Source organism: Scyliorhinus torazame, chromosome 1 (genome assembly GCF_047496885.1).
Source record: "Scyliorhinus torazame isolate Kashiwa2021f chromosome 1, sScyTor2.1, whole genome shotgun sequence".
In the NCBI taxonomy this organism is placed as follows: domain Eukaryota; kingdom Metazoa; phylum Chordata; class Chondrichthyes; order Carcharhiniformes; family Scyliorhinidae; genus Scyliorhinus; species Scyliorhinus torazame.
The window spans coordinates 100,971,053-100,992,324 of NC_092707.1; the positions used below are offsets into that span (position 1 = coordinate 100,971,053).

The 21,272-nt window shown below is 47.3% G+C and overlaps 1 protein-coding gene across 1 annotated transcript in view; it reads right to left on the reverse strand.

The window, feature by feature from the left end:
* Positions 1-1,742: 1,742 nt before the first annotated feature.
* sxph (saxiphilin) overlaps positions 1,743-21,272 on the reverse strand; it is a 364,013-nt gene continuing 344,483 nt past the window's right edge. Inside the window, exons 15-17 of the mRNA XM_072498706.1 lie at positions 10,412-10,596; positions 7,598-7,784; positions 1,743-7,503 (exon numbers count right to left, since the gene is read on the reverse strand). Of these exons, the coding sequence (XP_072354807.1) occupies positions 7,460-7,503; positions 7,598-7,784; positions 10,412-10,596 (416 nt within the window). The 3' untranslated portion in view covers positions 1,743-7,459. The remainder of the gene's footprint in view (positions 7,504-7,597; positions 7,785-10,411; positions 10,597-21,272) is intronic.

Sequence of the window (21,272 nt, forward strand, 5' to 3'; positions counted from 1 at the left end):
GGACAGTGACCCGGGGTCAGGATTGAACCCGGGCCCTCGGAGTCTTGAGGCAGCAGTGTTAACCACTGTGCCACCGTGCTGCCACAATAATAGTTAATGGAACATTAAGTGAGAAATAATTGGAGTTTATAACAAAGGTATTTGTAGGGGGAAGGCTTTAACCCTCATAAAGATTGGAGAAATCAAATTGGCAAAGGTATCTGGAAGATGAGTTTGCAGAATTGTTCTGTGACATTTTCTTTGAACAGTATGATGTAGAACCAACAAGGGAGAAAAGCTTCCAGGGTTAGTATTGTGTAATGAAGTGGTTTTCATTAGTAATCTCAAAGTTAAAGATGCTTGGGAAAAAATAATCATAATCGAATTGAGTTCTAGATTGAGGTTGAGAGCAACATACTCCAGAATAAGGACCTTAAACTTTAAAAGTCATTCGAATGGAGAGACCTGACTAAGGAAAATTGGGTAAATTGACAAAAAGGTGTTGAGGTAAATAACCAATGGGAAACATTTAAAGAAACTATTGAAAATGTTCAACAAAAATACAATTCATTAAAAGACAAAAAACTCAATGAGAAATATTCATCCATGATTAACTAAAGAAGTTAAATAGATTGAAAGGGGCATAAAATGTTGGAGGGAATTAGGAGCATTTTAGAAACCAGCAAAGGATGACCCAATACACCGCTTGCGTGGATGAGTGCAGCTCCAACAACACTCGAGAAGCTCGACACCATCCAGGACAAAGCAGCCTCTTTGATCGGCACCCTTTCCACAAACATTCACGCCCTCCACCACCAGTGCACAGTGGAAGCATCCACAAGACGCACTGTAGCAGTTCACCCAGGTTCATTTGACAGCACCTTCCAAACCTTTGACCTCTACTACCTAGAAGGTTAAGGGCAGCAAATACATGGGACCATCACCGCCTGCAAATCTCCCTCCAAGCCACTCATCATTCTGATTCGGAACTATATCGTTGTTCCTTCACTGTCGCTGGGTCAAAATCCTGGAACTCCCTTCCTAACAGCACTGTGGGAGTACCTAAATCACATGGACTGCAGGGGTTCAAGAAGCAGCTCACCACCACCTTCTCAAGGGCAGTTAGGGACGGGCAATAAAAGTGCTGGCTGTGCCCAATGCCCACATACTGTGAAAGAATAAAAGAAAACACAGACTTTATTAATTGAATTCAAATTCCACCCACTGTTATGGTGAGATGTGAATCCATGTCCCCAGAGGACTTGTAATCCTGGCCCCCTGGATTACAAGCCCACTGACTTACCATTACACCATGTACCAGGTAGTGTGCCAAAGGAGCCTTCACATGCACATTGTATTGAATGTTGTGATATTCTTTGTCGTATCAGTTAATAGCAAATTCCTCTGTCCACTTGTATAATTGGGTAGCTGGTGATGAGCCATCTTCTTGGTTGCAATTTAGTGACTTGCTAGAATGTTTTTGCTGTGTCTCTGGAGTCACATGTAGGCCAGACCAGTAAAAGACTGCAGATTTCCTTCCCTACAGGGCATTAGTGAGCCAGATGGGTTTTTAACAACAATCGATAATGTTTTTATCGTCACCATTACTGAGACTAGCTTTATATTGTAGTTATTTCAATCTGGCCAGTTACGGTGGTGCATTCGATCCTGATCTATTGACCATCAAAGACAGCAGCACCTACCACTTCATGGTCTCCTTTTTCAAACAGAGAATTATTGATAATTCTTTATGATTGCTATGTTTTCTTTATTATTTTATTAGTTTTAACCATTGAATCCTACTGACATTGTTAGGGCAGCAATGCGAGAACACATACATTTTGGGGTGATTGTCTAAAGTAGAGCCTGCACTGTGTTTTACACCTTCCCTGGTTTTTATAGCTATTGAAGTTATTGAAGTGGGCGATGTAGAACATGCTTCTGTCTCGCTGTCACCCATTTCACACTATTGCACAAAGTCAAAATCAATCCCATTGAGTTCAGTGTGTCAGGGTTCAATTCACACCAATAATGCAACCAGCAGTCTATTTCTTCAGCTTACATTGGGTTTTCTGCTGACTGGAGCTCAGTGACACCATCAAACCAGGTTGAACACAAGCATTCAAAATGCGTGGGAGAGACTACCCCTGTCATTGTCCTGATGAATTGGGTGGCCTACTAGAGTTGCCAACTCTCCAGAATTGTGACTTCCAGTGGCGGCCATGGAGTGAGTGGCTCGAAGGCATTGAATTGAGCTTTTTTAACCGAAAAATGGGGTAATTTCGACAAGAGGATGTAGCTGAAGGTGTGGAGGAGACGATGCCCCTGGGAGTGGCATGTCTGCTGGTTATCAGACCCGGCAGAAGGTTAAAGATCTGGCCGAGGAGCTGGAGGAGACCTGTGGCACAGTAATAATTGGGAAGATGGTGGATGGGGAAGGGTTGTCACAAGTTGGAAAACTACAGATGAAGCAGTTGACTGCATTCATTAGAGAGGAGCTCCGCTAGCAGCAAAAGGAGATACAGAGAGACCGGTTGAAGGCCTTCGAAGGAGCATTTGCAGCCCTGAAAAGATCGATGGAGAGAGTCGAGAAGTGCCTGGAGGCACAGGGGTCGCAGATCTGGGAGATGGAGAAGGTGATGTCCGACCTCAGTGATCGGGTGGTGGCATTGGAGGCGGAGATGGGAACAGATCCAGAAGGCAGAACCTGCATATCATTGGCTTGCCAGAGGGTGTGGAAGGCATGAGATGCATCTCAAGGATGCTGTGGGGCTGTTGGCAGAGGGGGTTCTGAAAAAAATCCCCGGAGATGGATAGGGTAACAGGTCCCTAAGGCAGAAGCCGCGAGCAGGAGAGCCACCATGGGCGGGTAATTGTGAGGCCTCATAGGTTTGTGGAGAAGGAGAAGATCCTGCGGTGAGCCATGGAGAAGCGGATCTGCAAATGGGAGGGGAACAGGGTCTGAATCTATCAGGACATTGGAGCGGAGCTGCCGTAAAGGCACACTGGGTTCAATAAGGCCAAAGCAGTTCTTTACCGAACGCAGATCCGGTTTGGGGTACTGTACCAGGCAAAACTCAGTGACTTTTGAAAGCCGGGAATACTATTTTGAAACCCCAGAGGAGGCCAATGACTTCATCAGAGACCATAAACTGGAGGACAACTGAACATTGGTAGGAGACGGAGAGCTGGAATAACAGAGATCGAATGATACTTAGTAGAGTGGGGGCCGGAGGGTGGGGGGTGTTTTTCTCGGGTGGGGTGATTTTGTTATTGTTTGCTCAAGGGCAATAAGTTTGTAAGGTGGCAACTACATCCCAATTGGGATGGCTCGGAGCTTTTGGCGGACAAGGGGTTCTGTGAGAAGGTGCGGTCGGTGATCAGTGATTATGTGGAGTTGAATCAGAATGGGGAGGTATTGGCAGACACATTTTGGGAGGCATTGAAGGTGGTGGTTCAGGGGGAGATTATCTTGTTCAAGGCGCACAGGGGCAGGAGAAGGAGGTAGGAGTATGGACAGGTTGTTGGATGAAATAGTTGAGATGGACAGGAAATATTCACGTGCACCCACCAAGAAGGGGCTGACGGAGCGAAAGAGGTGATGGGCAGTTCGATAGGTTGATGACGAGGAAGGCAGTGGGCAGCTATGAAGAAGGGCGAGGGGGGTGCAGTATAAATATGATGGAGAAAAGGCGCGCCATATGCGAGCCCATCAGCTACGGAGGCAGGCCGCGAGTAGGGAAATTGAGGGTACGGACAGGGAAGGGGGAGGCAGTGTCAGAGCCGGGGAAGATTAACGAGGTGTTCAGGGAGTACTACGAGAAGTTATATAGGGTCGATCCTGGTGGTGAGGAAGGGGATATGGGGCGAAGGTGATATGGGGCGGTTTTTAGATGAGCTGGAATTCCCAAGGCTGGATGAGGAGAGGAGGCATGTGCTAGAGGAGCTGCTAAGGCTGAGAAAGGTAATGGATAGCATAAAAGGGCTGAAGTCGGGGAAGGCCCCAGGGCCGGATGGTCACTCGGCGGAGTTCTGTAAAGAGTTTGTGATGGAGTTGGCAACACATTTATTGGGGATTTTTAGCGAGGCGCTGGAGAAGGGGGAGCTGATGGAAACACTGACTCAGGTATCGATCACGCTAATCCCGAAGAAGGGAAAAGACCTGTGGGAGAGTGGGTCATAGAGACCCATTTCACTGTTAGACACAGATGTGAATGTGTTGACTAAGTTAGTGGCAGGGAGGATGGAAGGATGCGTTCCGGGGGTGGTTGCAGAGGACCAAACAGGTTACGTGAAGGGCAGGCAAACTTCCAGCAATATTAGGCGGTTATTAAATGTGATCATGACCCCGAAGGGATGGGTACTAGAGATAATGGTGTCTATGGACGTGCAGAAGGCTTTCGACCGGCTGGAGTGGCGGTGCCTGTTCGAGGTTTTGGGAAGGTTTGGGCAGAGGTTTGTGGCATGGGTGCGTCTGCCATACGTGGCACTGGTGGTGAGTGTAAGGATAAACGAGATGAGTTCACACAGCTTCAGGTTGCATAGGGGAACAAGGCAGGGGTGCCCGCTGTCACCGTTGCTGTTGTCGCTGGCGAGAGAGCCCTTGGCGAAGGCACTTAGGGTCAATAGAGTGGCAGGGGATTGTGAGATGCAGTAGGGAACACCGGGTGTCATTGTATGCAGACGACCAGCTGCTGTTTGTGTCGGGCCCACTGGAGAGTACGGGGAGAATTATAAACGTACGAGAGAAGTTCGGGGCCTTCTCGAGCTAGAAGCTGAATGTGTGAAAGAGAGGTGTTTCCGGTGAACGAGGTGGGTCTCGGAGTAATCTAGAGGTGTTGCCATTTAGGGTTTCCAGGGACAGGTTTAGGTATTTGGGGGTTCAGGTGACGGGGGAGTGGGTGACGATGCACAAATGGATCCTATCAAAGCTGTAACAATAAATATCCAGTAACAATAAACATTCTGCCAAGGTTCCTGTTTGTATTCCAGATCCTCCCGATCTTCATTCAGGAGGACGTTTTCCGGAAACTGGAGGCAGCAATTTTGGAGTTTATATGGACAGGGAAGGTATCTGGGGTGAAGAAGGCCTTGCTACGGAGTGATGCGACCATCGATTCACACGAGACGATTAGTAGAAGTGAACAGTGGTTTTAATAAGCTAGATCTGTGCCTGCCTGCGACTGCTCTGTACCAAGTGCAGCCTACAGGCTCCGAGGGGGCGGAGCCACAGGCAGAGCCCACAAGGGCATCAACATAATACAATACAATACAGTGGTGAATTGTAGAGGCAGAAAGGGGGATTGGCGTTACCGAATCTGATGCACTTCTATTGGGTGGCGAATGTGGAGAAAGTGAGGTCGTGGTGGGAAGTAGTGGGATTAGACTGGTTTACGATGAAGGAGGAGTCCTGTAGGGGGTCTAGCCTGAGGCCATAGTGACGGCGGCGCTACCGCTGGCACCGGGGAGGTACACGGAGAGCCCAATGGTACAGGCCACGATTAGGGTGTGGAACCAGTTGAGGAGACACTTCAGGACGGAGGGGACGTCGGTACTAACACCGCTGTGTGGGAATCATGGGTTCAAGCCAGGGGAGACGAATGGCATGTATAGGAGGTGGACAGAGGTGTGGCTGGTGAGAGCAAGGGGTTTATATCTGGAGGAGAGGTTTGCAAGTCTGGAAGAGCTGCGGGAAAGGTGACATTTCCGAAGGGAAGCAAATTCAGGTATATGCAAGTGAGGGACTTTGCGTGGAAGAAATGGAGAGGGTTTCCCAAGCTGCCGGAATATACCTTATTGGAGCGGTTGCTGCTCCCGGATGTGGAAGGGGAGGATAGGATTGGGGATATATTACGGTGGCTGATGGAGCAGGGGAGAGCTCAGGTTGGGAGGATAAGGAGAAATGGGAGATGCGAGGCGATGCGAAGGGTAAATCCCACCTCCTCGTGCAAGAGGATGAGTTGAGTTTGATCCAGTTTAAGGTGGTACATAGGGTGCATGTGACTTGAGCGAGGATGAGTGGGTTCTTCCAGGGAGTGGCAGATGAGTGTGAAAAGTGTGGATGAGGACCAACAAATCACGCGCATACGTTCTGGGGGTGTGAGAGGCTGGAGAGATACTGGGAGGCGGTATTCGGGATGCTATCGAAGATTGTGGGGGTTGAGGCCGAGCCGGACCCTATAGTGGCGATTTTTGGGATATCAGAAATGTTGGAGCTGATGGAGGGGAGAAAGGTCGATGTGGTGGCCTTCGCCTCTCTAGTTGCCCGAAGGATTTCGCTGGAATGGCGGTCGACAATGCCACCAGGGATGGCGGCCTGGCTGGGGGACCTGTACGACTTTCTCTGGCTGGAAAAGATTAAGTTCGTATCGAGGGGTTTGTGACGCCGTGGGGACTGTTCATGACCATTTTTGAGGAACTGTTCGTCGCGGGGGGGGGGGGCAGAAAACTTGCACAAAAACTGTGAACTGTGAGGTGTGGAGAATGCCCTCTGATTTATTTATGTTTTTGTATCTTTTAATAAGTTTTGGAACAAAATAAATTTTTTTAAAAATTCTCCAGGATTGGCCTGGAGTCTCCAGGAATCGAAGATCCATCTCCAGGTCACAGTCATGTGCAATCCTGAAGAAAAATCATTGGAACATTGAAAAAGATTATTAGTTTTTGGTCATTTTCTCGGAACATTTCTCTTTACCATATAGAAAAATTTTGAAAATGAGAGGGGAAGAAAGGCTGTTTGGCTGACAGTCAAACATCAGCCAATCGGATAACGAACCCTTTTGCTTTCCAATTGGCTTAGAAAGGCCATATGTCACAAGGATGAATGTGTGCCTGACTCATGGCAAGAATGATGGGGTAAGTCATGTGATGTAACCCCCAGGAATACGTTTAACCACAGTTGGCAACCTTATTAGCCTGCTGGGAAAGTTCGTCAAGCCCACAATCCCTGTGGTGGGCTGTAGCCAAGGGGTACACAAGTTAATGATGAACTATAACAATGATTCCTGCAGTGTGGGATCAGTCCTTTCGTGGAGGTACAGTTCTGTTGACTGTGTTTCATGGAACCATTCCAACGCTCGTCTTTAATTTCCTCAGTGAACCATATTTAGGATTCCACATGCTATTTTGACACAGCATGGGAGTCAGTTTGATTTGGGGCAACGGTAGCAAGCAGGTAATGTTAATTCTGCTGCCAAATCCATTGAAAATTAAAATTGAAAGCGCCCCATAATGAGCTGCTAAATCTGTACCATCCTTGTTACACTATTGACCAATGTCAAAATCACTCCACAAACTTACTCATGCATTTAAAACAAGTACCAACTGCATTAAAGTAACACTGAAAAAGTTAACCAAGCACTTTGTCCAAAGCCTTTTGAATAACAGATGGATTAACCTAATCCGAACGAAGACCAAAGTGACACTCAGCTCAGGGTGGCTCTATGTCACTAGGGTGTGAGAGTTGGTTGAAGTGTTGCACTCATAAGGTACTGCAGACATCCTGAGTGCAGAATTCAAGGATTTCTGTTGGGCAATAAGTGCAGAAATCTCAATTAGATCTTGTCAGTGGTGCCATGCTTGACGCACTTCCAAATAGTTACAAAACAAAGAGGATTACCTGAATCTGTGCAACTGAAAACAGATTGTGCTAGATCGAAGAATTCATCGCCTAGGATGTCCATGTAGTTGAGGTGAGTTGCGTGAGTTAAACATTTTGTGGAGTCTTTGAACAGCAGATCCCTTTCCCCATAATCGTGGGACTGGAAAAGCTGAAATTCAGAGTCGGAGCTAACCCCAAAATGTTCCTGTTAATTGAGAAGGAGACCATTAAGCTGTGTTTCAAAAGGCAAAGAACTAAGATGGTAATAATACACTACAGCCAACATGGTGTCGATAGTTTCCATCCATTGCAGCAGAGTTACTCACAGTCAAGCCTCCTGGTAGCTTCCCATCATTCGTCTCGAGACTATTATCCCCTCAAATCCCCTTCTAATGAAATATCTTGGCCCTGATTTCCTGAGGATGCCTCATGACCCAAGAATGCCAATACCCTTAAAACATGAATAACTATAATTGTTAGTTGCTCTAAGCAAGAGCTCTCTGAATCAGAAAGTAATTAGTGCAAGTCCAAAGATGTGCAGGTTAGGTGGATTGATCATGCAGATTAGGTGAATTGGTCATGCTGAATTGCCCCTTCGTGTCCAAGGATTTCATAGAATTTACAGTGCAGAAGGAGGCCATTCGGCCCATCGAGTCTGCACCGGCTCTTGGAAAGAGCACCCTACCCAAGGTCAACACCACCACCCTAGCCCCATAACCCAGTAACCCCACCCAACACTAAGGGCAATTTTGGACACTAAGGGCAATTTATCATGGCCAATCCACCTAACCTGCACATCTTTGGACTGTGGGAGGAAACCGGAGCACCCGAAGGAAACCCACGCACACACGGGGAGGATGTGCAGACTCCGCACAGACAGTGACCAAGCCGGAATTGAACCTGGGACCCTGGAGCTGTGAAGCAATTGTGCTATCCACAAGGCTACCGTGCTGCCCAGGATGTGTAGGTTGGGCGGGTTATGGGAATAGGGCAGGGTAGTGGACCTAGATGGAGGTCTTTCAGAGGGTCATGCAGACTCGATGGGCCAAATGGCCTCCTTCGGCACTGTAGGAATTCTATGGTTCTAAGTCCCATTTTCAGATCAATTTATGGTGGTAAAGGAGCATGGTACACAAAGGGAGTACTGCTGCCTTTCATGGCACCTCTTTCCACCCTCTATAATGTGCCCTGACTCACTGCATCTCCACAGGATCTCCACTGAGATTTTAAGAAACCAAAACTATAAAATGTTTTGTAAATACTTGCCAAAGACAGAGGAATAAAATGTAATTTTATAAAACGTAAACTTTACCTGCGAGTGGAGGTAATAGGACAGAATGGATCAACTGTTGGAAATATAATCAGACTGATGATGTGCTAATTTGCCACCTGAGAAGTGACAGTGAGGTCCAAAACACACCAGCGTAAATAAATAAGTTTATTGGTGTTTACCAAATGATGGGAGATTTGGCTCTGGTCAGTTGGATGTGCTCATGTGAACCCATTGCCCAATCTCTAAACCAGGTGACTGAGAAATCCAGCTGGGAAGTTTGCCTGATATGCAGTGCACACTACTGCTTCACATGAAGCTCAGAGAACTTCAGTGGTGGATGCCAAAAGCCAAGTTTTAGCTACTACGAAGAGTTGCTGGTCGAGTTTCACCAGCTGAAACCATATATGGAGCATTGGTGAGGTGATTGTTGCCAGGTCCCTTATGGTAATAATTATAGCAAAATCTGGAGCTAAATGGGAAGGATCGCAGTCAGGATTTCTCACCCAGGAACCATTAATGAGCCAGCCTACCTAGTAAATCATCAACATTGCTTTCGATGGCTGTAAACCTATCTGGCTAAGGTATTAGGACATAATATCTGCCAAGATGTTAAATTGCCAGGTACACTGAATGCATACAGCAGCATTGCAAATACAAATGAAGATAGTGTTCATGCAGTATGAACAGAAAATGCTGGAATTAATCAACAGATCAAGCGTTAGGTCTGACAGTATTTCCAGCATCTCAGATTTCCAACTTCTGCAAGTATTTCTGCTTTTGATGTGTTGTCCATGAGAATCTGTTCCCATGCTTCAAGACTATACAGCTTTAACATGAAAGAACATGGGACATTAGTTTAACAATTCTTATTGACATTTTGACAATGCAGCACCCCTCTCTGCTCGACAAATATGCTCTTCAGCTTCTGCGAGCAGGTGAAGAGATCAGCTCAGCCTCAGCAAGGATAATGGAGGCTAGTGTTGTTCAGTGTTTCTGGGCCATCATTTAATTTTGCCATTGAAAGTGTCTCACCATCCTTTGAGACACTTGTACCACCTACATATTAGGTAACTGTTTCCGGGGGCCGCATTGGGATTGAGGGCGAGATGGCAATTAGAATTTGGCTTCAGTCCAAAGGGAATTCCTGCTCTCACTCTGCCTATCTGCTCGCTATTGCAGCTTCCAATCTAAGATGGCGAGCAAGCAACCTTACTCAAAATAGCTCTCTGGTGGGTGGCTTGACAAACAATGTAAATGCAGCCAAGGTGGGGGCAAAGGGCGTAAGTGCCCTACTTCAGCTCAGCATCTCCCCTATCAGTACAAGAAAATCAAGCAATGAGGTTACACCTTACTGCATGAGAGCGACGTATGTCATTATTCCTACACTGCCACTGGGCAACATGTCCTCTCTCCACAGTGCTGATCTGCTGCTCCTTTGACATCTTTAGCTATTGATTTTGAGACTTTTAAACAAGACCTCACACTAGCTTGTTCCTTTCCTTCCCAGCAGTGACACTGTAGGCTCTGAGAGAAATATGAACCGCCAAGAAGACACAGACCTGGGATTTCATCAGGAAGTCGTAGATTTTGGTGGCAATGACAGACCTGGTCATCACGATATTTGGAGGGATGAGGCCCAGATTGCATTTCTCCCACTCCGTCACTGGGGCACGTTCTCCACCTGGACAGAGCAACTCAAAGTCATCTGGACTCCAACCGTTGGCCCATTCACTTTTGCCCAGATCTGCACAGGGGATAGTCAATGGAGCTCATGAGCATGTTCAATGTACATGGTTTTCTTTTGAACTCAGATATTTTATTCTAAATCTGCATGCTATCTGCGGTGAATGTATTAACCAATCCACTTGAAATAGAACCTGACAGCACATTAGAAGGCCATTTGGCCCATTATGACTGTCACTTCACCCACGTCCTTTAGGAAAGGAAACCTTCCGTCCTTACTCAGTCTGGCTTACATATGACTCCAGACCCACAACAATGTGGTTAACTATTAACTGCCCTCTGAAATGGCCAGGCAAGTCACTCAGTTGGATGAAACCACAACAAAAAAGTCAAATATTACAAGTGTCATGTGAGAGTGCCTTTAAGAAATGGATGTTTACGCAATGTACCTTTAAGAAAATGCAGTGATGTCAGAGTGTGGGTGGAGCTGGGCTTTAGTTCAGCCATTTTGCAGTTTTTAGTTTTGAAGTTTGAAAAGAGCTTGGCAGTGTCTGTGTTTGCAGTGAGCTGGATCTCTGCCATGAAAATCTATCTCTGGATCATTTGGGTGATTTAAACTCATAATAGTAAAGCCTTTAACCTGATGTGATTCTGTTTAAAGGTGTTAAGTCTCTTGGAAGTTTGAAGGAACATTTTGAGGAATTATTTACTGTTGCAATATTTTCTGAGTTGTCTTTGAAGTAAGGGGTGTTAAGACATCCAATGTTTATTTAAGATGTTAAGTTGAGTTCATGGAATAAACAGTGTTTTGTGTTTAAAAACCCACGTGTCCATAATTGTAATCCCACACCTAGGGAACAAGCCGTGTGCTAGGAAAAGCAACAAATATATTAAAGCGGGAGGTTGGTTGAACTCCATGATACATTTTGGGGTTCTGAAAACGCCTCTCCCATAACAATTGGGGGCTCGTCTGGGATAAAAGTCTATCTATTGGATTGGCTTTTGTGAACTTAAAGACAGTGAAGGATTGTTGCTTTTCCAGTGTGGTATTTTAGAAGTGGGGAGTGTGTTGTGGACAATGGCTCTTGCAGATGCTCAGAAGTTTTTGGGGGTGGAGACTGTCACATGCAGTACTTTACTGACAGAGACGAAAAGCAGACTGTTGGGTCTGGCAAAAACATTGCAGTTAACATTACCTGACAAAATGCGAAAAGTTGAGGTAATTATGGCGGTGGTTAAGCATTTAAAGTTGCCTGAGATGGAGTTTGACTCATGGGAAATGGCAAAAATTCAGTTGCAAATTAAACAAATGGAACATGAGAAAGATTTAAAGCGGCTTGAATAGGAAAGAGATAGAGAGGAAAAAGAAAAGGAGAGAGAAGAAAGAAACAAAGAAAGAGATAGAGGAAAGGGAAAAAGAGAGAGAGTTTGAACTTCGGAAAATGGCTCTGAAACATGAAAATCAGTTAAAATTGGCAGACGCAAAGGGACACGTACAGTTGGAGGAGATGGATGAGGATAATGAGACAGAGCATCATAGTCGAAGACGTGGTGAGGATGTATTTAAATATGTCCAAGCATTGCCAAGGTTTGACGAGAAGGAGGTAGAAGCCTTTTTCATTTCATTTGATAAGGTAGCTAAACAAATGCAATGGCCATAGGACATGTGGGTATTACTGATTCAAACAAAGCTGGTAAGTAGGGCTAGTGAAGTGTTTGCATCACTACCGGAGGAGGTATCTGGAATGTATGAGGAGGTGAAGAAATCCATCTTAAGTGCATATGAGCTAGTGCCTGAAGCTTACAGACAAAGGTTTAGAAATTTAAGGAAAGAATTTGGTCAAACATTCATGGAGTTTGAAAGGCTCAAACAGAGTAATTTTGATAGGTGGATAAGGGCTTTGAAAATAGACTAAACGTATGAAGCTCTCAGAGAAATTATATTTTTGGAGGAGTTAAAAAATTCAATTCCTGATGTAGTGAGAACTCATGTGGAAGAACAGAGGGTTAGAACTGCGAGATTAGCAGCGGAAGTGGCAAATGATTATGCATTTGTTCATAAATCAAAGATTAGTTTCCGACATCAGTTTCAGCCGATGAGGGATAGAAACTGGGGACATGAGAAATACTCAAGTGGTTAAGGTAAAGGTGATCTGATGGGAGACAATAAAGAGAGTGTTCCTCAGATTAAAAAATAAATCCAGGTGGGTGGAAAAGAAATGAAAAGTTTCAGATGTTTTCACTGTAATAAACTAGGCCATGTAAAGTCACAGTGTTGGTGGTTAAAGAAAAGCACTGGGAAGGCTGATGTGGTAAAACAGGATAAGACGGTGGGGTTTGTTAGAGTGGTAAAGGAAAACCCAAGGGGAGCGAAGGAGGTGCAAACGATTGCACAGCCTGTTCAAGAAGTAATTGTTAAGAAGGTGCCAGATGTCTTTAAAGAATTTAATAGTGTGGGTAAAGTTTACTCATGTGTATCAGGAGGAGCAGGTAAAGAAATCACAATTTTAAGAGATACAGGGGCGAGTCAATCTTTAATGGTAAGAGATGAGGAATTATGTGATTTGGGAAGAATGTTGCCAGAAAAGGTGGTGATATGTGGAATTCAGGGTGAGAGGAGTAGCGTTCCATTATATAAGGTAAGGTTGGAAAGTCCAGTGAAGAGTGGTGATGTGGTAGTAGGAGCAATAGATAAACTATCTTGTCCAGGAATACAGTTTATCTTGGGTAATGATGTAGCTGGATCGCAGCTGGGAGTGATGCCTACTGTGGTTGATAAGCCATTGGAAAATCAGTCAACTGAAGTGTTGAAGGACGAATATCCTGGGATTTTTCCAGATTGTGTAGTAACAAGGTCGCAAAGTCACAGGTTAAGACAAGAGGAGAAATCAAAGAGTGAAGATGAAGTTGAAGTGCAATTATCAGAAACGATTTTTGATCAGATGGTTGAAAAAGAACAAGAACAGGTGGAGGATGAGGCGGATGTTTTTAGTTCAGGAAAACTGGCGGAGTTACAACAGAAAGATGTAGAAATAAAACGGATATATCAGAAATGTTATGGGCGAGGCGTTTTCAGGACCCCAAAATGTATCATGGAATTCAACCAACCTCACCCTTTAATGGATTTGTTGCTTTTCTGAGCATTGGGCTTTTTCCCTAGGTGTGGGATTACAATTATGGACACGTGGGTTTTAAACACAAAACAATGTTTATTCCATGAACTCAACTTAACATCTTAAATAAACATTGGGGGCGGGATTCTCCGCAATCGGCGTGATGTCCGCCGAACGGTGCCAAAAACAGCGCGAATCAGTCCGGCATCGCGCTGCCCCAAAGGTGCGGAATTCTCCGCATCTTGAGGGGCCGAGCCCTCACCTTGAGGGGCTAGGCCCACGCCGGACTGATTTCCGCCCCGCCAGCTGGCGGGAAAGGCCTTTGGTGCCCCGCCAGCTGGCGCGGAAATGACTTTGTCGTGCGGCGCATGCGCGGGGGCATCAGCGGCCGCTCACGGCATCCCCGCGCATGCACAGTGGAGGGGGTCTGTTCCGCGGAAGGAAAAGAGTGCCCCCACGGCACAGGCCCGCCCGCGGATCAGTGGGCCCCGATCGCGGGCCAGGCCACCGTGGGGGCACCCCCCGGGGCCAGATCGCCCCGCGCCCCCCCCAGGCCGCCGGAGCCCACCCGCGCCGCCTTGTCCCGCCGGTAAGAGAGGTGGGTTTGATTCTCGCCGGCGGGACAGGCATTCTAGCAGTGGGACTGCGGCCCATCGCAGGCCGGAGAATCGCCGGGGGGGCCCGCCAACTGGCGCGGCGCGATTCCCACCCCAGCCGAATATCCGGTGCCGGAGTATTCGGCAACCAGCGGGGGCGGGATTCACGCCAGCCCCCGGCGATTCTCCGACCCGGCGGGGGGGTCGGAGAATCCCGCCCTGGATCTCTTAACACCCCTTACTTCAAAGATAACTCAGAAAATATTGTAAAAGTAAATAATTCCTTAAAATGTTCCTTCAAACTTCCAAGAAACTTAACACCTTTAAACAAAATCACATCAGGTTAAAGGTTTTACTATTATGAGTTTAAATCACCCAAATGATCCAGAGAATGTCTTTCAGGGCAGACATCACAGCAATTCCAGCTCACTGCAAAACACAGACACTCCCCAAGCTCTTTTCAAACTGCAAAACAGCCAGGCACTTTTAACTGCTCTCAGCAAAATCAGCCAGGCTGATTTAAAACTGAAACTTCAAAATGGCTGAACTGAGCTGAGCTCCACCCACTCTCTGACATCAGTGTTTTCTTAAAAAGGTACATTGCTTCAACATCCAGTCCTTAAAGGCACTCTCGCATGACACCTCCCCCCAAGAAAAAAAAATAAACCATCAACTTCAAGATGGTTTCATTTTTCACTTTTGCACCATCCACTAAGAAATGCACACAGTAAAAATACTTTTACGTTTCACAAAAAAAAAAACAACACTCGCAAACAGGCATAATAATATAGTCCTTTTTTTTTGCTCTTCTTCCTCCAACCGAAATCCTTCTCGATTGATCACATTCGTGTCAAAGCATCGGCTATCACATTTTCCCGTCCTGCCACATGTACTATTTTTAAATGAAATGGCTGTAACAATAAACTCCAGCGAAACAGCCTTGCATTGTTATTCCGGAATCGCTCCAAAATCGTCAAGGATTATGATCCGTCTATATATAATGGTGTCAGATGGATTGCTGGTCACATAAATATGAAAATGTTGCAAAGCCAGCACCAAACTCAAAGTCTCCTTCTCAATCGTCGAATACTTTTTCTGGTGAAAATTCAATTTCTTTGAAAAATAACCAACAGGCCGCTCTTGCCCTTCGTCGTCATCTTGTAGAAGCACCGCACCTACGCCCACATCACTCGCATCAACAACCACTTTGAAGGATTTGGTATAATTTGGGATGACTAACACAGGAGCAGTGGTTAACACAGCCTTCAGGCTGTCAAATGCCTGTTGACACTCTGCTGTCCACTGGACTTTGTTATGCTTCTTGAGCAAGTCCGTCAGTGGAGCGACCACACTGCTAAAATTTGGTACAAATGGCCGTTAAAATTCACTCATATTACGAAATCGCATTATTTCCCGTTGTGTCGAAGGTATCGGAAACTCCCCAATAACTTTCGTTTTCACATCCCGTGGAAACAGTCGACCCTGTCTGATTGTATGGCCAAGGAAATTGACTTGGGCTTTTCCAAATTCACTTTCGGCTAGGTTTATCACCAAACCCGCCTCCTGAAGTCGATCGAATAACTCCCTCAGATGTTTTAAATGTTCGTTCCATGTCTGGCTGAAAACTACCAGATCGATGTCTACAGCACTACTGGGTAATCCTGAAACGACTGTATTAGTTAACCGTTGAAATGTTGCTGGGGCGTTTTTCATGCCAAATGGCATAACCTTGAACTGGTATATACCATCTGGAGTCACAAAAGCTGAAATCTCCTTCGCCCTTTCAGATAAAGGTACTTGCCAGTAACCTTTCAGTAAATCCAATTTCGAAATAAAAGCGGATTATCCCACTTTCTCAATGCAATCCTCCAAAGGTGGGATAGGATAAGAGCCCGTTCTTGTAACTGCATTCACCTTTCTATAGTCCACACACAACCATTGGGTACCGTCTGGTTTAGGTACCATCACTATGGGTGAGCTCCATTGGCTGCAACCCACTTCAATTATGCCATTTTTAAGCATACTCTCAATCTCTTTGTTAACCTGTGCCAATTTTAAAGGATTAAGTCTATATGGATGTTGTTTGATTGGAACAGCATTTCCCACATCTACATCATGTAAAGCCATTTTAGTACTTCCTAATTTATCTCTACAAACTTGCCCATGTGATATCAATAACTCTTTCAGGTCAGTTTGTTTTTCCTCTGGAAGGTAACTTAACAATTCATCCCAATTTTTAAGAACATACTAATTTTCCAATTTAATTTGAGGTATGTCAAATTCACAGTCATCTGGATTTGGTTGGTCACTTTGAGTTAGACTCATTAAAACCTCCTTTTTCTCTCCTTCCCTTTCAAAGAACCTTTTAAGCATATTTACATGAGACACTCGGTGAGAATTCCTTCGATCTGGTGTTTTTACCACATAATTCACCTCACTTAATTTCCTTTCAATCTGATACGGTCCACAAAACCTAGCTTTTAAAGGTTCACCTACCACTGGTAACAACACTAAAACTTTATCCCCACTGGCAAAACTGCGAACTTTGGATTTCCTGTCCGCTACCCGTTTCATCACATTTTGTGCAACTTTCAAATGTTGTCTAGCCAATTCACCTGCTCTATTTAATCGTTCCCTAAAATTTGACACGTAATCCAATAGTGTAATTTCCGATTTCTACCCACCAATTTTTCCTTAATCAGTATAAGTGGTCCTCTTACTTCATGACCAAAAATTAGTTCAAAAGGACTAAATTTGGTAGGCTCATTAGGTGCATCCCTAATTGCAAACAATACGAATGGTATTCCTTTATCCCAATCCTCTGGATAATCTTGACAATACGCCCTCAACATTGTCTTTAATGTCTGATGCCACCTTTCTAATGCTCCCTGCGATTCTGGATGGTACGCAGTTGATTTAAATTGTTTTATTCCTAAGCTATCCATAACATCTTTGAATAAATTTGAAGTAAAATTTGTTCCTTGATCCGATTGAATTTCTTTTTAAAAAAATATATTTATTAAGATATTTTAACAACACAATTTTTTCCCCTTACAAACATAACCCCCCCCCGTAACAAAATAACACAAAATCGCACTGAGCAAGATATATACATGGCAAAATGGTATATTTACATAGCTTTATACACTGGCTCTCGCCCGCACATGCCAGTTTCCCCCACCCTCCATGTTATCTCCCGCTCATCCATCCCCTCAATCAATCTCTCGTTCCCGCCCCCCCCTCCACTCCAGGGTTGCTGCTGCTGCTGACCGACCTTCCTCTAATGCTCCACGAGGTAGTCTAGGAACGGTTGCCACCGCCTGTAGAACCCCTGCGCAGACCCTCTCAAGGCAAACTTAATCCTCTCCAGATTTATGAACCCGGCCATGTCGTTTATCCAGGCCTCCAGGCTAGGGGTCTTCGCCTCCTTCCACAATAGCAAGATCCTTTGCCGGGCTACTAGGGACGCAAAGGCCAGAATTCCGGCCTCTTTCACCTCCTGCACTCCCGGCTCATCCACTACTCTGAATATTGCTAGCCCCCAGCTTGGCTTGACCTGGACTTTCACCACCTGAGATATTGCTCCCGCCACTCCTCTCCAGAACCCCTCCAGTGCCGGGCATGACCAAAACATGTGGACATGGTTCGCCGGACTCCCTGAACACCTTCCACATCTGTCCTCTACCCCAAAGAACCTACTCAACCTCCCCCCTCATCAAGTGCGCTCTGTGGACCACCTTAAATTGTATCAGGCTGAGCCTGGCACACGAGGAGGAGGAATTAACCCTACCTAGGGCATCAGCCCACAGACCTTCCTCGATCTCCTCCCCCAGCTCCTCCTCCCATTTACCCTTCAACTCTTCTACCAGCGCTTCCCCCTCTTCTTTCAACTCCTGGTGTATTTCCGACACCTTGCCCTCCCCGACCCATACACCCGAGATCGCCCTATCTTGAACTTCTTGTGCCGGGAGCAACGGGAATTCCCTCACCTGTCGCCTCACAAAAGCCCTCACCTGCATATATCTAAAGGCCTTTCCCGGGGGTAACTCGAACTTCTCCCCCAGTGCCCCTAGACTCGCAAACGTCCCATCGATGAACAGGTCCCCCATTCTTCCAATCCCCGCCCGATGCCAGTACTGGAACCCCCCCCGTCCATCTTCCCCGGGACAAACAGGTGGTTACCCCTGATCGGGGACCACACCGAGGCTCCCACTGCCCCCCTGTGCCATCTCCACTGGCCCCAGATCCTTAATGTTGTCGCCACCACCGGGCTCGTGGTATACTTTGATGGCGAGAACGGCAGTGGTGCCGACACCAACGCCCCCAAGCTCGTTCCTTCACAGGACGCCATCTCCATCCTCTTCCATGCCGCCCCCTCTCCCTACATAACCCACTTGCGGATCATCGCCACATTTGCTGCCCAGTAGTAGCTCCCTAGGTTTGGCAGCGCCAGCCCTCCTCGGTCCCTACTGCGTTCCAGGAACCCTCTCCTTACCCTTGGGGTCTTATTCGCCCACACAAACCCCATAATACTCCTACCTACTCTCTTGAAAAAGCCCTTGGTGATCACGATGGGAAGGAACTGAAACACAAACAAAAACCTCGGAAGGACCACCATTTTGACCGACTGCACTCTACCTGCCAACGAAAGCGGCAACATGTCCCATCTTTTGAAGTCCACCTCCATTTGGTCCACCAACCTCGTCAGATTCAATTTGTGTAGGGCCCCCCAACTCCTGGCTATCTGGATCCCCAGATACCGAAAACTCCCCATCGCCCTCCTCAGCGGGAGGTCCCCTATCCCTCTTTTTTGGTCCCCTGCCTGTAGTACAAAAAGCTAACTCTTCCCTACATTGAGCTTATAGCCTGAGAACTCCCCAAACTCCCTCAGAGTCTGCATGACCTCCACCATCCCCTCCATTGGGTCTGCCACGTACAGCAGCAGGTCATCCGTGTATACCGACACCCGATGCTCTTCTCCCCCGCGGACCACCCCCCTCCATTTATTAGACTCCCTCAGTGATATGGCCAAGGGTTCGATCGCCAATGCAAACAACAGGGGGGACAGGGGGCACCCCTGCCTCGTTCCTCGGTACAGCCGAAAGTACTCCGACCTCCGCCGGTTCGTCACCACACTCGCCACTGGGGCGCTGTAAAGGAGCTTAACCCTGCTAAGAAACCCTCCCCCGAATCCAAACCTACGCAACACCTCCCAGAGGTACTCCCACTCTACTCGGTCAAAGGCCTTTTCCGCGTCCATGGCTGCCACTATCTCCGCCTCTCCCTCCTCCGACGTCATCATTATCACATTTAAGAGCCGCCGCACATTAGTATTTAACTGCCTGCCCTTTACGAATCCCATCTGGTCCTCATGAACCACCCCCGGGACACAGTCCTCAATCCTCGTGGCCAGCACTTTTGCCAATAACTTAGCGTCCACATTGAGGAGCGAAATCGGCCTGTACGATCCACATTGCAGTGGGTCCTTGTCTCGCTTCAGAATCAAGGAAATTGTCACCTCCGACATTGTCGGGGGCAGGGTCCCCTCCTCTCTTGCCTCGTTAAAGGTCCTCACTAGTAGCGGGGCCAACAGGTCCACATACTTTCTAGAGAACTCCACCGAGAACCCGTCCAGCCCCGGGGCCTTCCCCGCCTGCATACTCCCCAGACCCTTACTCAGCTCCTCCAACCCAATTGGTGCCCCCAAACCAACCGCCTCTTTCTCCTCCACCCTCGGGAACCGCAGTTGGTCGAGGAATCGTCTCATCCCCTCTTCCCCCCCTGGGGGCTGGGATCTGTACAGCTCTTCATAGAAGGCCTTGAATACCTTGTTTATTTTCATTGCACTCTGAACCGTGGCTCCCCCTCCATCTTTGATTCCTCCTATTTCCCTCGCTGCCGTCCTCTTACGGAGCTGGTGTGCCAGCATCCGACTGGCCTTTTCCCCGTACTCGTAGGTCGCCCCCTGCGCCTTTCTCCACTGCGCCTCCGCCTTCCCCGTGGTCAACAGGTCAAACGTCGTCTGGAGCCGTCGTCTTTCCTCAAGTAATCTTTCCTCCGGGGCCTCTGCGTATCTCCTGTCCACTCGCAAAATCTCCCCCACTAACCTCTCCCTTTCCAAGCCCTCAGTCTTCTCCCTATGAGCCCTGATGGAGATTAGCTCTCCCCTGATCACCGCCTTCAACGCCTCCCATACCACCCCCACTCGCACCTCCCCGTTGTCGTTGGCCTCCAAGTACCTTTTGATACACCCCCTCACCTTCCCACACACCACCTCATCTGCCAGCAGTCCCACGTCCAGCCGCCACAGCGGGCGTTGGTCCCTCTCCTCTCCCAGCCCCATTTCCACCCAGTGCGGGGCATGGTCCGAAACGGCTATGGCCGAATACTCCGTCCCCTCCACCCTCGGGATGAGCGCCCTGCCCAGAACAAAGAAATCTATCTTAGGCCTTGTGCACGTGGGAAAAGAAAGAAAATTCCCTGGCCTGCGGTCTTACAAACCTCCATGGGTCCACTCCCCCCATCTGATCCATAAACCCCCTGAGCACCTTGGCTGCCGCCGGCCTCTTTCCCGTCCTTGATCTGGAGCGGTCCAGTGCTGGATCCAGCACTGTATTGAAATCTCCTCCCATTATCAGTCCTCCTACCTCCAGGTCCGGAATGCGCCCCAACATGCGCTTCATAAGTCCAGCATCACCCCAGTTCGGGGCGTATACATTTACCAACACCACCCACGTCCCTTGCAACCTACCACTCACCATTACATATCGCCCTCCATTGTCCACTACAATAGTCTTGGCCTCAAATGACACATGCTTTCCCACCAGAATTGCCACCCCTCTATTTTTCGCGTCCAGACCCGTGTGAAATACCTGTCCTACCCATCCCCTTCTTAACCTAACCTGGTCCCCCACCTTCAGGCGTGTCTCTTGGAGCATAGCCACGTCTGCCTTCAGTCCCTTCAAGTGCGCGAACACTCGAGCCCTCTTCACCGGCCCATTCAGGCCCCTCACGTTCCACGTTATCAG